General features: G+C 36.9%; 1 protein-coding gene across 1 annotated transcript in view; it reads left to right on the forward strand.

The window, feature by feature from the left end:
* Positions 1 to 14,258, forward strand: part of LOC120539348 (serine protease HTRA1B-like) — a 159,476-nt gene that overhangs the window by 68,122 nt on the left and 77,096 nt on the right. The window contains exon 3 of the mRNA XM_039769342.1: positions 739 to 943. Within this exon, the coding sequence (XP_039625276.1) occupies positions 739 to 943 (205 nt within the window). The remainder of the gene's footprint in view (positions 1 to 738; positions 944 to 14,258) is intronic.

Here is a 14,258-nt window from a genome sequence, read left to right on the forward strand (position 1 = left end):
TAACACAACTGCCACTCTTAAAGTATATGAATATGTATTCCATCTTAATCACAAGACAAATCATATAAGGAATTAGAGAAATGTTAATTTATCTGTGAAAGCAATATTGCCATACAGTGTTTTATTAGAGAGTAAAAATAAGAGAAAAGTTAAATATATACAAAACAGAGAACTGAGAAGTGAAATCAGATGTTTAGAAAATATTTGCCATCTCAGCTCACTTAATATGGCTGCTTTTAACAAAGGTCATTCTGTATGTGGATTTTAATCCTGGTGCTCTCAGGAGCTCCCTGCTTTAAGTGATGAGCAAGCAGATGGGTGTCCTTGAAAGTTTTGATTTCTGAGATCGTACTTAGTGTTCTGCACATAACCAGAAGTATCCAGTTAACAAATATCATTGTGTTAATGTGACTGCACAATGATAAGGGTATGACTGAGAAAAAGCATTCTTATAGTAAATTGTTGTTTTCTCATCTGAGAGTTCAAAAGAATGTTTTGTCTGGCAGCCCCGAGGAATGTTTCCTTGTTTGTACAAAGTTGTCTGACATTGTTACTTAGCATGTTTTATTTTGGTCCCTGACAATCAATTAGTTGTGTTGTCAAGGTTTCCCTCATATTAACCTGATGATCTGTATCCTGATCACTTACACATCTCTTAACACACAGCACACTTTAGCATATTGCATCTACAGTAATTCCTATTTGGCTCAATAAATCTTTCCTTTTCCTATTTTTTAGGTTGACATTCTCTAAGCGAGAAGTTGCAGTAGCGAGTGGCTCAGGGTTTGTGGTGTCTGAAGATGGCCTCATTGTTACTAATGCACATGTAGTGGCTAATAAACACCGGGTAAAAGTGGAGCTGAAGAATGGATCCACGTACGATGCCAAAATCAAAGATGTTGATGAAAAGGCAGACATTGCACTCATTAAAATAGATGCCCCGGTAAGAACAGCTGATATTTATTTATCTTTAATTAAAAGAGTGCTTTCTGCAGTGACTGCTGTAATGGAACTCAGCTATGTGGAATAACAGGAGTTGAAATTTATGAATTTGCCCAAGAAATTCTAGAAAAAATACACTGTGTTTCAGAAGTGTGGGGGTAAATACCATACCTGATAGCTATCTCATTTTATTAAACAAACTCACATTATCTATCTATCTATCTATCTATCTATCTATCTATCTATCTATCTATCTATCTATCTATCTATCTATTACTGGTTTTCCAATATATCAATTGTATTTTTAGGAAGCAGGAGTGATTTGCCAGTCTTCTTCATAAGCAGTCTTTGTTTTCTTCTACTTGTTTTCCTTTCCAGTATGTACTCTACCACAAGTTATATTAGAAAAATAGATGTTGATATCAGAGAGAGATCTGGAATAATGAAGAATACATTGACTTAATAGAAGCGAGTGTGGTTTTTTAGTGGAAATATGACTCGTCTTTGACTGAAAATCACTATCCAGTCTGCCTGTGACCCTAAAATGGTTAAGCTAGCTAAAAAATGGAGGGGTAGATCATAGAAAAAAATTGATCAGTTTACGAATAATTGAGCATCAGTATGGTACTTTAGAAACACCCTTTTGGAACAGACGGCTTCCTGGAAATATAGGTGAGAAGGCAAGTTTTATGTCATATTATAATCTAAAATTGAAAAGAAAGAATATAATAAAGCATAGTAACAGATCATGTTGATACAAAACCAAAAAAAAAACATACATGGAAGAAAATAGGAATATAACAAGCTTCAATCCATTGTAAACTCACAAATAACTAATGCTAATCAATTTTAATGGTTAAACCAGCGTTTCTCAACCTTTAAGTATTTGCGACCCGAGTTTTCATAACAGTTTTAATTGCGCCCCCTAACATTTTTTTTGAAATGAGCCCACTAATCACAATTCAGCGACTCTAATTTCAATAATACAGCAGGAGAGCTCTGTGGCTGATGGGTGAATACGCGCAAAAGATTTTCTATCAACCAAAGCAGGATCTCATCTAAGAGAACAGGTACAACATTTTTTTCTCAATTTAGATAATAATTTAATTCTCTGACTGGATTACCGCTTTTTTTTTAAGAGTACATTATTTTGGCTCATTGTGAGATGTGTTTAACCATGTTGAATTTCTGAAAGTCAGTTTTTGCCTGTTGAATTTCATCTATAGCCTTTGCTGAGAAATATAAGGCCCTGAAGGGGTGTACCATTTTGACAAATGTTTAAGGTGCAATGTTCCTTTGTCAAGAAGAGACTATAGATAACTTTGGAGCCCAACATTTTGACCCTGGGGGTACCTTTGTTGGGGGTCCTTTTTGCTACAATGAGTTTTAAGGTCCGGAGCAAATGAAACACCAGAATGGGACTGAAACCAGACTAGCAGACAAAAGGACCACAGCTTAAAATTACTTACCCAGGTAACACTGGGCGCTGTTGCTAATGTGGTACCTTCCAGCTAAGCACTTGATGCTGTGAATTTAATAATAATAATAATAATAATAATAATACTGTGAATTTAATGTTTTGTTATTGCAAAAATAAACTAGGATTTAGCTTCTGAGACAGTCAACTTTAGTCTTCAAGGTGAGTCCATGTAATCTGATATGTAAAACAGTTTTTGGAATTATTATATTCACAGAGTAGTAGCATCAAGTATCCTATATGATCTCAAAAAGTGCACTTCATATTTACTACTGAGACTTACTGATTACATTATTCAAAATAAGTATGTACTGTATATGTTGGATGAATATGGCTAAAAGAATTATATTGAGCACAACATTTTGCATTTTCTCAGCTGTCCTATTCATTATTAATTTAGAATGCTTCCATACATTGCAGTAACAATTGATCTTCTTTGTCTCAAATGCTGGATTGTTTACTTAGGTGATTCAGTTGGAATCAACTACCAGCGACATTATAAACTTGAATGTCTGTTTTCAGTATTTCTAAATAAACCACCATTTGTATCCTGTAAATGATGAAATTCAGCAATAGAAAACTAAGATTAGTTTCACTCCTGTCAGTGAAATACGGTAAAGTAGATCTCCACCCAAAAATGATGTGGTTTAGGTAATAGCTGAGGAAGATTTTTGATCTCATGTTTCAATGGAGAACGGAGACAATAACATTTATGACAGAATAGTAGCTTTTGTTGACCATAGCTGGACATCAGCAAGGAGGTTGGGAGCTTACGCTGATAGCACATTGCTGAACCCACCACACAATGATCCACCTGGATTGGGAACAGAGTGCAGCAGGTGACACCTCAGCACCACGCTGGAGCAGTGTGTGTTTATTTTACAGTGGCTGGAGGTTTTTCCCTGCAAGTAAGAAGGACTTGCTTGCAGGGCTGGATGCAGATTAACGTCATAAGCAGAACAAAGCAATTGCAGGTTAAGGGCCTTGCTCAAGTCACTTCTGGCATTTACGGGATTCGAACTAGTGCAGACCCCTAGACTCAGACATTGTGAAAAATGTTTATGAACAAAATCTCACGTTACTTTTGTCACATAATCTACATTTCAGCTCACAATGTGCCAAACGCATGCATGCTGAGATATTGTTGAATACAAACCTCTGGAAAATGAGAGTAATTCCACAAACAGGATGCCTGTTCACATGGAATTGAGCCTTTGAATTGAAGGCAGAATTTTTGATCAGAGAACGAGAGGGGGAGGCGAGTCTTCAGTTCCAAAGTGAAATGATCCTATATAATACTCCTATAATAATCAAATGTACTTTAATTTCAATGTATATAGTTAAACATACCATGACAAAAGTGATATACCATGCTTTAGCAATCCAGCCAAATGCAACAGGTCGCTCTGTGAAAATAGTTCCTTAAATGAAAATCCTGTTTTTATATTGTCATCAGGTCACCCTACTTTGCATGTCCACTTCGAATCTTTAGAGTTCAGCTGTCTTCAAGTGTCAATCAGAAGTGCCTCTGGTAAAAACAGTAACTGCCTGGTCACTCAACAGCAAATCGCTTAGCCAGGAAAACTCTTACAAAAGCAAGGGTGGGACGTGTGCTGAATTTGCTTATGGGAAAACCAGGTCTCTGAACGTGTTTCTCTGTCTTAGAATACTCGTCTTAGTCATGGTTTATTAACCAAAAAAAAAACAAAACAATTTGGCCATTCTCTGAAACTTTGATTACTCTTGTCAAGGGAAAAACACGGCTCTTTTCCAGAAAACCATTTTTCTTTTCTTTTTTTGTTTTTTAAGTTTACTAAGGGTGGAACAGTGGCCAGTGCTGCCAACCTGGGTTCACTTTCCCCCTCAGTTTCTTTTCAACTTCTCAGCATGTTCAGATTTATTTGAATGTGGACTGTATACTGGTCCAGTGTGCTTATCTTCTGCCCATCTATTGTTTGCTTCGATTTTTCCCCAGTGCTACCTGACTCTCTACAGCCTTTTAGCAAATTTAAAAAAATAAAAGGAATTCTTGATATAATGCACTACCCAGTAGACAGCAACCCAGCACAGTTTATGCAGACTAAGAGCTACATAATGAGCCAGGGATGAGATTTGGACCTGTACATTTCTAGTTTTGTTGTCCACAAGATCACACTCACTGTTATTTTACTTAAAAATGATCTTAACTTTTAACCTCTTAAGATGCACATACACATAAGCTTTTTGTTTTACTTTTCCAGCTAGGACGCACTGTGGATTAACATTGCATCCTGAGTTCTGTTCTTCCACCCAGTTGCCGGCTTTGTAGTTCAAAGTTGTTTCTGATGAATGTTTCTATGGGCACTTTGGTTTTCCTTCCAGAGATCAGAAGTAGATTAATTTAGCTTCACTTGACCTGTCGTCAGTCTCTCAACTAAAAAATTTAGAAATAATCTTTAAAAATAATTTAAACAATGTTCCAGAAACTGCATTTTGTCATTTACATAATGCAACTAAGGTGAGCTCTTTACTGGCTTATACCAATGCAGAATAGCTGGTGCTGCTTTTGTTATTAGTAGAACTGATTATTTTAATGTGCTTTATACTGGCCTGCCCAAAAGATTTGAAGAGAATCTGCAAAATGATTTAAAATGTTGTGACATGTTGACAGACTCAAATAAAGTAGTGCATATCTCTCTGGGTCTTAAGAATCTACAGTGGCTTTGTTTGAATATTAGGATTAATTTTATATTTCTTTTATTAGTTTAATAAAGCTCTGCATGCATAGATGGATTCCTGAATGGGCCTGTTGGGATCAGGTCCATGGCCCAAAGGTACAGGGGGCCTTCATGAAAATAAGCTTAACCCAGGCAAGGAATTTGGGCCCCCGAAAGGCCAGTTTTCTTGGGTAAAACAGAAACATGTGTAAGGTAGGGCAACTTATTTATGAATTAATATATTATTTTATGTATCTCCTTCAACTGTGTTTTCTACTGTATTTAGACCTGTTAGGTGCTGCCCAATATTAGTTGGCTGAGTTTGGATATTACAGAGGTAATGTTGATGCCTATAACATTATTGTTTTATTGTTTTTGAAACAAGGGGCACCTGTGAGTTATAATAGTTATTTATCACTATTTACAAATAAGTTTATAACGTTTTATACAATAAACCATACAAACAAAAGAGAACCCAACCAATACAAATCAAAATTTCACAAAAATAGAGAACTCTACATTAAGTACATCTAGAAGTAAAACAATAAAATATGTATGTAACCAAATTATATTTTTTTATGTAACTCAAAATGTTGCTTCAGTATTTTCAGACCTTTTATAGACTTCAAGCAATATTTGAAATTCACCTCAAAGGTGTAGAAAGAGGGAGTATTCCTGGAACATTTTGAATTATGAAAATGATCTTTTCTTCAAAATAATTAGACAGTCAGTCAGTCTTTTGCTAACCTGTTTTGTTCTGAACAGGGTTGTGGGGGTCAACTTGTCTGTTTTTTTTTTTGTTTTTTCTGTCCTCCTGGCCATTTGACCTTACCTTTTTCTTTTTTATATACTACTAGAGGGCTTTGCCCCATACTCTCTTCGCTCGCCCACCCCCCAACCCCTCTCTCCAGGGGCGCGCTTCACGCTCGCCACTTCACATCTCTGCCGCTCATGTTGTGAAGGGGGGGCTGAATGCACGCTAAGGAGGTGCGGACAAATTAGTAGCTGGCTTGCAGTTGCTGCTACCGAGCTGCGTTATCTGCATGTTGCGCTGCGCGACAATCATTTAAAAGCCTGTACAGCAGCTGCCCTTTTGTCTCACTTCCTTGTCTACAGGGACCTTAAAGTGTCTCTGAGAAATTGTTTGTAAGTAGGGCGTGACGTGCAAGTAGTCTCGCGGGACTTCAAAGTGTCACCCCAAGATTATCACATCTCAACCTAAAATTTTTTTTATATAATAGATAGATATAATGCTCCAGCAGACCCCCCGTGACCCTGTATTCAGATTCAGCGGGTTAGAAAATGGATGGATGGATGGATAGATATAATGCTATTACATAATCTTGTTTGTTTCCTTATATTTCATCTTGTAAAGCACTTTGAGCTACATTGTTTGTATGAAAACATACTATATAAATACATTTTATTGTTGTAGCTGCTGGAGCCTGTTCTAGCTAGATTAGGGCACAAGGCAGGGAACAAAACCTGGACAGGGTGTCAGTCCATCACAGGGCACACATGCCAAGCACACACAAGGGCCAGTTTAGGATCACCATTTCACCTAAACTGCATGTCTTTGGATTGTTGGGTGGAAGCCCAAGTTCCCAGAGGATACCCATTTGAACATGGGGACAACTTCACACAGGAAGGCCCCGAGATGAGAACCTTGGTCTCCTTACTGCCAGGCAGCAGGCACTACCACTAAGCCACTGTGCCACCCCTCAAAATAATTAATACATTTATATTGAATAATTCAAATAAATATTAGTATATATTAAATATTAATACTATTAAATAACCACTCCCCTGTTTTGTCTTACACAATACAATAAAATGTCACAATCCCTAAACTTCAAGTACACCTTTAATTCCCTAACAACAATATTCGAAGACCAGTCCAAAATAATTTTGAAAACAAAGAGATGCACCACAGAGACTCCTTTTTGGCAACACAAAAAGAATAAATAATCACTTTGATCATGTTTAAACCCAGAAAGTATTAATTTAACTGAATAAACATTTAACTGGAGGAACAATTCTAAATGTTATTTTTTTTTATTTGTAATCAGGAATTGTCTCAGCTATTGTTATTATGAAATGTTGCTTTCCAAAAACAAAAACAAGGAGGGTGAAACGGGGTTAGCAACATTTTGTTACATAAGTTTCATTGCATTTCTTATTATTAATTCCCACCTCATCCTAAACATTATGTCTGTAGGTCTGCAGAATCGCTCAGGCACCCCTCACTGCCAGTGCAACAGTTAATGTTTCAAGGACAGTTTGTGAGTGCCAGCAAAATCAGAGCTCTGCATCATTCATTCGGGTTTAGTGAGGACAGCCTCAGTTTGAGTGAAATAGTGACTGTGACATTTGTGATGGCTTATGGGAAGAATTGACTGCCAGATTCATGCTGTTCACAGCATATTACATGGATATACAGTATTTGTGTTTTTTTATTGAATGCAAAGCATTTTTTCCCAAGTTGCCATGTTTTCATTTAAAGCATGCTAATGCCAAAGCAAATTATTATTGTGCAAGTTATGTAGTACTATATGTGCTATCTACTCAACTAGTTCAATTAAGTTATTAGATTGAGTCTGATGTTCTATAAATACAATTAATCATCAGCATTTGGATGAATAACACACTTTCATAGATCATGTCGGCAGGTTGGTGCTTGCTAGACCAGAGTTTAAGGAAAGGCGCCCTGATGTTTTGTCAGGCCAGGGGCCCAAGGACTTGGGAGCTGCTCCTGCCTGCATGGTTTAGTTCCTAAATACTGTATATATTAGTGACTGTCTAGCTCCATATCAGCCTATTGTGGGTCGGGCTTCAATTTTAGTCATTCCCTCAGTTCATTGTATATGTGAAGAAGAGAATGCGTTAAGTTCTGAGATTATAAAATGTTTTGCCACAGCAGTTAAGGAATTCTTCTATGCTTAGTAGTTTAAAATCTAATAAAAAAACTTTTATTGTTTGGCCTTTTCATGATTTGAATGTATTTATTTCTACATTTTTTAAAATGTTTAATTTAATTATTGAATTCTTTTCAATGTTATATTGCTATTAATATTGTTCTGACTCAGTATGTGGAACCTTATGATGCAATTATGTACAACAGATACTAGAATTATTATCATTATCATTTGTATTGTTATTATTATCACTTCCCTAAAGGCATGCATGTTAGTTTAATTTGGAAGTCAAAAAGCTGTCCTGTTTTAATGTGTGAATAAAATGGACTGTTTCCTGCCTCACATTACCAGGATAGGCTCTGACCTCACTCCACTCCACCCCACCCCACTATGATCTCCAGATAGATTAAACAGGTTTGAGAATTTTATGCAATGTTACATATCTAGCAATTGAGAATCGTGACTTGCCTAGCTACATAATATCATTTGTTACCAGACAAACACTCCAAGGTTAGTGAGATTAAAAAATTTGATTAAATTAGAACTAGATCTTGGTAATGCACTATTGTCTGAGATGGACATGGGTATACAATAAGGTCTGATTCGGTGTAAAAGCAGCCTCTACGTGTACTTTCTTGAGATGCAGGTGTAGATAGAGCAGAGTCAGCTCAATTATGGAAGGCCAATTAAGAATCTGCACGTCATGCGTGAGCTGTTTTGCCAGCAGCTACACCACTCCTTGTAGTGAAGATCTGATAAGGGCAAAGCCATCACTTGTAGAAACTTGTTGGTAGTTATACTGTACCAGGAGGAAGTGTCTAATTAACATTTTAATGTGATCTGGAGAGTGAATAATATCTTTCAACAGCTACTTGATGATTATAACATGCTTGGCTTTGGGCATCCTAAGTGCATTACTTCATATTAGTCTTCTGCTCTTAACAGCATTTTATATTTTCTCCTATGCACCTTGTTGCACCTTACAATATTTGCTTAATACATATCTTAAGAGGCTGGCATTTACAGCACAATGGTTAGTGCTGCTAAATCACACTCAAGAGCCCTATTTTTCAGCGGTCACTGACTACTTGTGTGGCACTTCCAAACTCTGTCTGTGTCTCTGTGGAGTTTTCTCCAGATAATTTGGCTTTGTCACCACATCCTAAAGGCATATACTGTATATGTTACATTAATCGATGACTTTAAATAAGCCTAGTTTCAGTGAATGCACTCAGCATTAGACTGGTACTATGTTCCTAGCCCTTTTTGAATAAGGACTGGCTCTTTATAACCCTGAAACGAAAAATGGATGGATGCATGAAATCTACTTAGGTTAAATGACTGTCATGCTCAATTTTATTACTTAAAATATGAAAGTATTGTAATCCTAGTATGCATCAAATATCAAAATCACACAGCCACCAGGTTAGCTTGACTATGTTTATTGCCAGTAAATTTCTACATTTTTCTTCAAGACTGTTCCCAAACTTCTAAAATCAAAAGGCCCTGGACTTGTTTTTTCTTTTCTTAATTTTATTTTTCAAAGTTTTTATACACCAGCTCAACAACTGAATTCTCTTTTAATCCTAACAAATGCAAAACTCTTAGCTCATGCACTCATCAATATATTCAGTGTCATCATTTAAATCCATGCCAAAGGCTAACAGTTTCATCAAAATGACATACTGAATACTGCACTGAATCCAAGTCTGTAATAGTTACCTTCACTCATTCAGCATTAGGCCTGATCTAATCCATTGTATAATTATGAGTGGTTATTCCAAAATTATTGTAACTCAAAGCAAAAAACAACTCACAACATAGTGACAGTCAGTCAGTCGCATTTATACACATCCACACTCTCTCATGTGGGGCCAGTTTAGAAGTGATAATCAGTGCCTGGCATTGCCATGTATAAGTTCCTGATGTCACCAAAATGCAAAGGAACACAATTGATTAACCCTTATAAGGACTGTTTGTGTCAATAAAGTACTGTGGACACAGTGTGGGTACAATTAAAACTGCTCCCAATGCTACAAACCACACCACAGCACAATGCAGCACAATCTCCCCTCCTAAAATACAAATCTCTCCGTGGAGCTAATTAGAGGAGCTCACTAGCAAGGGAAGCGGCATCATGTCACCTTCCCATTTATACAACCCTTTTATAGCCTTGCTGTTGACTACTTTGATGGGCTTTGTGGGGGGTCATTGGCCTTGCAGGGCAGCCTGGAAAGAATCCCAGACGAAACTAAACACCTCTCTTACTGTTTCAACGGTGCAAATATTACTGGTCACATAATACCAAATTTGTTTTGTGCAAATCACTAGCTCATGGATAATCACAAGCTGTGACCATAAAATGTTTCTTACTGCATTGTGAATTTTTACAACAATGTATTAGAATAAGCTGGTTCTGAAATGAAAATGTGAATTGCTTTGCAAAGTGTTTTATGCCCAATGTGCAAAACTCCTTTTAAAATAGAAATCAAATGTTTTTTTTTATTGCATTACACAGGAAAGAAGCTTCAGTAACTACCCAACACAAAAGCACAAAGTTGAGTAAATATCCAGGAGCTGGATTTTTTTATTGCTCTTTTTCTTTCCTTTAGCAAATTAAAAAATCTGTTTAATAAAACCTTCCCATGATAGTATTACTGTATAACTCGTTGGTCTACTGCAAGTAGGGGCCTCTGCAATATGTCAATTAAATTCCTTCGGACTTCAAGTGTCTTTTTTGTTTTTCATAAGCGAGGGTTGGAAGAATAAAAATAACAGAGTGTCACTTTATTCCACATTCCGTCTTGTATGCCTAACTTATCTTTTGTTTTAGTAAAAAATGTTTCTGGACAGTTTTACTTGTCTATTGTAGCTTTTGCACTAACCTTTGTCAGGGAACTCTGACTTTTGAACTTTTTCTTCTGCTTGTTTCATTTTCTGTCCCTCAATTTTGAGCAGCTCAGCATCCATCATGCATTACTCCTTGGTGAGAACAGACGTTGGGTTCAGTTAACACATTTCACTCCATGCTGATGACCCCACTGCGGTGTCCCATCTACCTACTCAACCCTTTCTGTTCCATAGAACTATGTTGTACTTCATTTAACTCTGTCACATGATTAGTTGAGCTTCTTGTGAGGTTGTTCCATGGGGGATTTCAGAGCCTCTCTGTCAGGCGTGAGGGACTTCTTATAGCCATCACTGGCAGCATTGTTCCACTGACACATCAATATAGACAAGAGGTGTTGCAGAATGATGGACTGACCACCACCCTTTATGATGACTAGCAGTGTGGCCCCTTCTACCGGACACAATTAGTCATATAACTGAAAATATAATAATTATTTATGTTACCTGAATCAAATGCATGAATAAATACCTGGAAATAGCTACTTTCCGAATTCTAGGTGGTAACTTTATTTCATATGGTGGTCATTTTAACTGTTCTTTCACACCCATTCCAGACACACTGAGAGAGTATGTGTGTGTGTGTCTGTGGTAGTGTGTACACTCATTACTATTAATGAAGTGTGTTCATGAAATAAGGGAACACACACAAAGACTGCCTCCTTAAACATAGGCTCTCTGATCAAACAGTTAAGAAATTTCTTTCCTCCAGGAATATTCATGTTGAAGACCTTACTGTTTTCACTGAGTTGTCACCCATAGTTATGAAAACCTGGCTCAAACTCTTTGCTTCATACTTTGACTGGCCTGCAGCCAAATTCCTTTAGCTGCAGGTGCTGCTTTGCACCAAGTGATAAAGATAAAGCCGTTAAGTTTGATTAATGAAGCTCAGAAGAGATCTGTTTTTCCATTTATGACATTAACTCTGCATCTTTAGTTTAATAAATGGCATATCAAAAATGAATCTGAACCTCAATGAGCTTAGAAATGTTTATTTGAGAAGGAATATGGACATAAAACCCATTTAATATGTGCAGTGGATTTAGTTAGTAGAATCCATCGATAATAATGAAAGTGAACCTAACGAGATGTTTATGTGATCTAACCGTTTGTCAATTAACCTTAATAAGAAGCTATTTTTAAAGAAGCAGACTTTAGGCACAGGGCGCAAGGCAGGATCGAACCCTGGGCAGGGTGCCAACCCACTGCAGGGCTCACACACACACACACACACACACACACACACCAAGCACACACTAGGGACAATTTAGGCACAAAGTAGAGGTGATACTGTATATTATAAGACATAGATATATTTTCAACTGGCATAGCTGCAGCTAAAAACTAAACCAGTGTCCACTGCACTGCAATCACATGTGCAAGGCCACTGTCAAGATATTGATACCACAGTTTAAATGATATTTCCAACCAACTTTGCCCTCAAAAAAGATCATATAAACAAGGGAGCAACACTGGGGTAGATAAGCAAATATATATAAACAATAAGTTTTCAATAGTGAGTTTAATTCCACTGACCTTTCAGTTGCTAATGGAACAACAGGAGCTAACATACTTGGCTATGTTCAAAAGAAAATACTTTGCCTCCCTGTAGCAGCACATATTTAGATCAAATCCTTGATGTTTGCCTACAGAGTAGTCAGTGGGTTAGCACTCATATATATGGAGACACTTATTAGGTCCTACGCTCCTTCTTGCCCTCTCTGATGATGAATGGCGTTTGGTGATACCACCTTTGCAGCAAATCTCAGTCCAGACTCCTTTCACGTGTAGCTTCTCACTAATGGAAAGAGCTGCCCACCTCGATTCAAACTTCTGACCCCCTCAAGTGCTGAAAAAACATTTAAAGACTCTGTTGGTTGGTGAATTTCTATCAAATTGAAAATGGCCTTGACAGTTTTCTTGTAATCTAGGAATCATAACTAGCTTGTTATTTTGTTCTGAGCTCTTCACTTGTGATAATTAATTTTGCAATCTTGTCCTGTAACATTCGTCCCCCAGACTGATGTTTACTTGACCTCTTTTATAAATCACTTTAGACAAAACATCCGCTAAGCAAATAAATGCACTATAAATGTAAATGTACAAAATGAAATAATAGTTCTCTAATCTGAAAAGCGATGCATTGACTTTACAGAACTGAAGATGCATTTACTGAAACAGTGCACTTCCTGAGAGAAAATGAAGCTGTAAATATTATTCATCCATCCATCCATTATCCAACCCGCTGAATCCAAACACAGGGTCACGGGGGTCTGCTGGAGCCCATCCCAGCCAACACAGGGCACAAGGCAGGAACCAATCCCGGGCAGGGTGCCAACCCACCGCAGAAATATTATTCACCAAATTCAAAATAAAAAGTCAGATGTATTTTATATATTTGTTTGTAACTCTTCTAAGTAATTAGTAAACAATAAATCCATAATTTATTTTAGTTTCATTATTTGTTTCTATTTACACTATGCTGGCATCATTAAAGTTTTGCAATTGCCAGTTATTGAGCAGGTTATAAGGAATTTTTTTTTTGTTTGTTTTTTTTTAACTGAAACAATTTCTTGTATAAGAGGGTATGTTTGTTATTATTGCGGTACCACAGTGCATTTCCTGTTAGTACTCCAGTTTTCCTCCCACATTCCCAAAGACATACAGGTTAGGTTAACTGTTGATTGCCCGAGTGAGCCCCATGATGGACTCAAACCCTGTCCAAAAGTGATTTTCGTCTTGTGTCCCGTGCTTCATGGATAGGCTCTCACACACCTCAGTCCTGAATTGGGTTACACTGACTTAAACTTTATATGGTATAATACTTTTCATTGTTCCAAACGTTATTGCTAATATAAATAGGGTAAAATGAACAATGTATCAATTAATTTTTTTATAAACATTATTTAATGACATTTTAACATTTTCACCATAGATGTATTTAATTTTGCAGTTTTTAAATTTAGTAAATAATAAGAAAATCTAAGTTTTGTGTTAGTATACCTGAATTTATATATATATCGTAACCCAGTTAGCCTTCTGTAGTTAAAATTGGTCAAATTCGTCAGTCTTCATTATTGTGATCACTGACTTTTCAAACAATCAGTTATGCACTGCTGTCTAAATGTGGCTCATACAGGAGATGCTTTCTTCTATTGTCACACTTACATCAAGATTAACTGTGGCTGCTTCAGGAATTCTGGGTTAGGTTAAACGTACCAGAGTTGCTAGTCATCATCTGTGCAGTGTCTTTGGGAAATGATATCCCATGACACTGCTGTGATTGTGTCTCTGTGTGTGATCTTTCCTTAATTAATTCCT

The sequence above is a fragment of the Polypterus senegalus genome, chromosome 1 (assembly GCF_016835505.1).
Source record: "Polypterus senegalus isolate Bchr_013 chromosome 1, ASM1683550v1, whole genome shotgun sequence".
Taxonomy (NCBI): Eukaryota; Metazoa; Chordata; class Cladistia; order Polypteriformes; family Polypteridae; genus Polypterus; species Polypterus senegalus.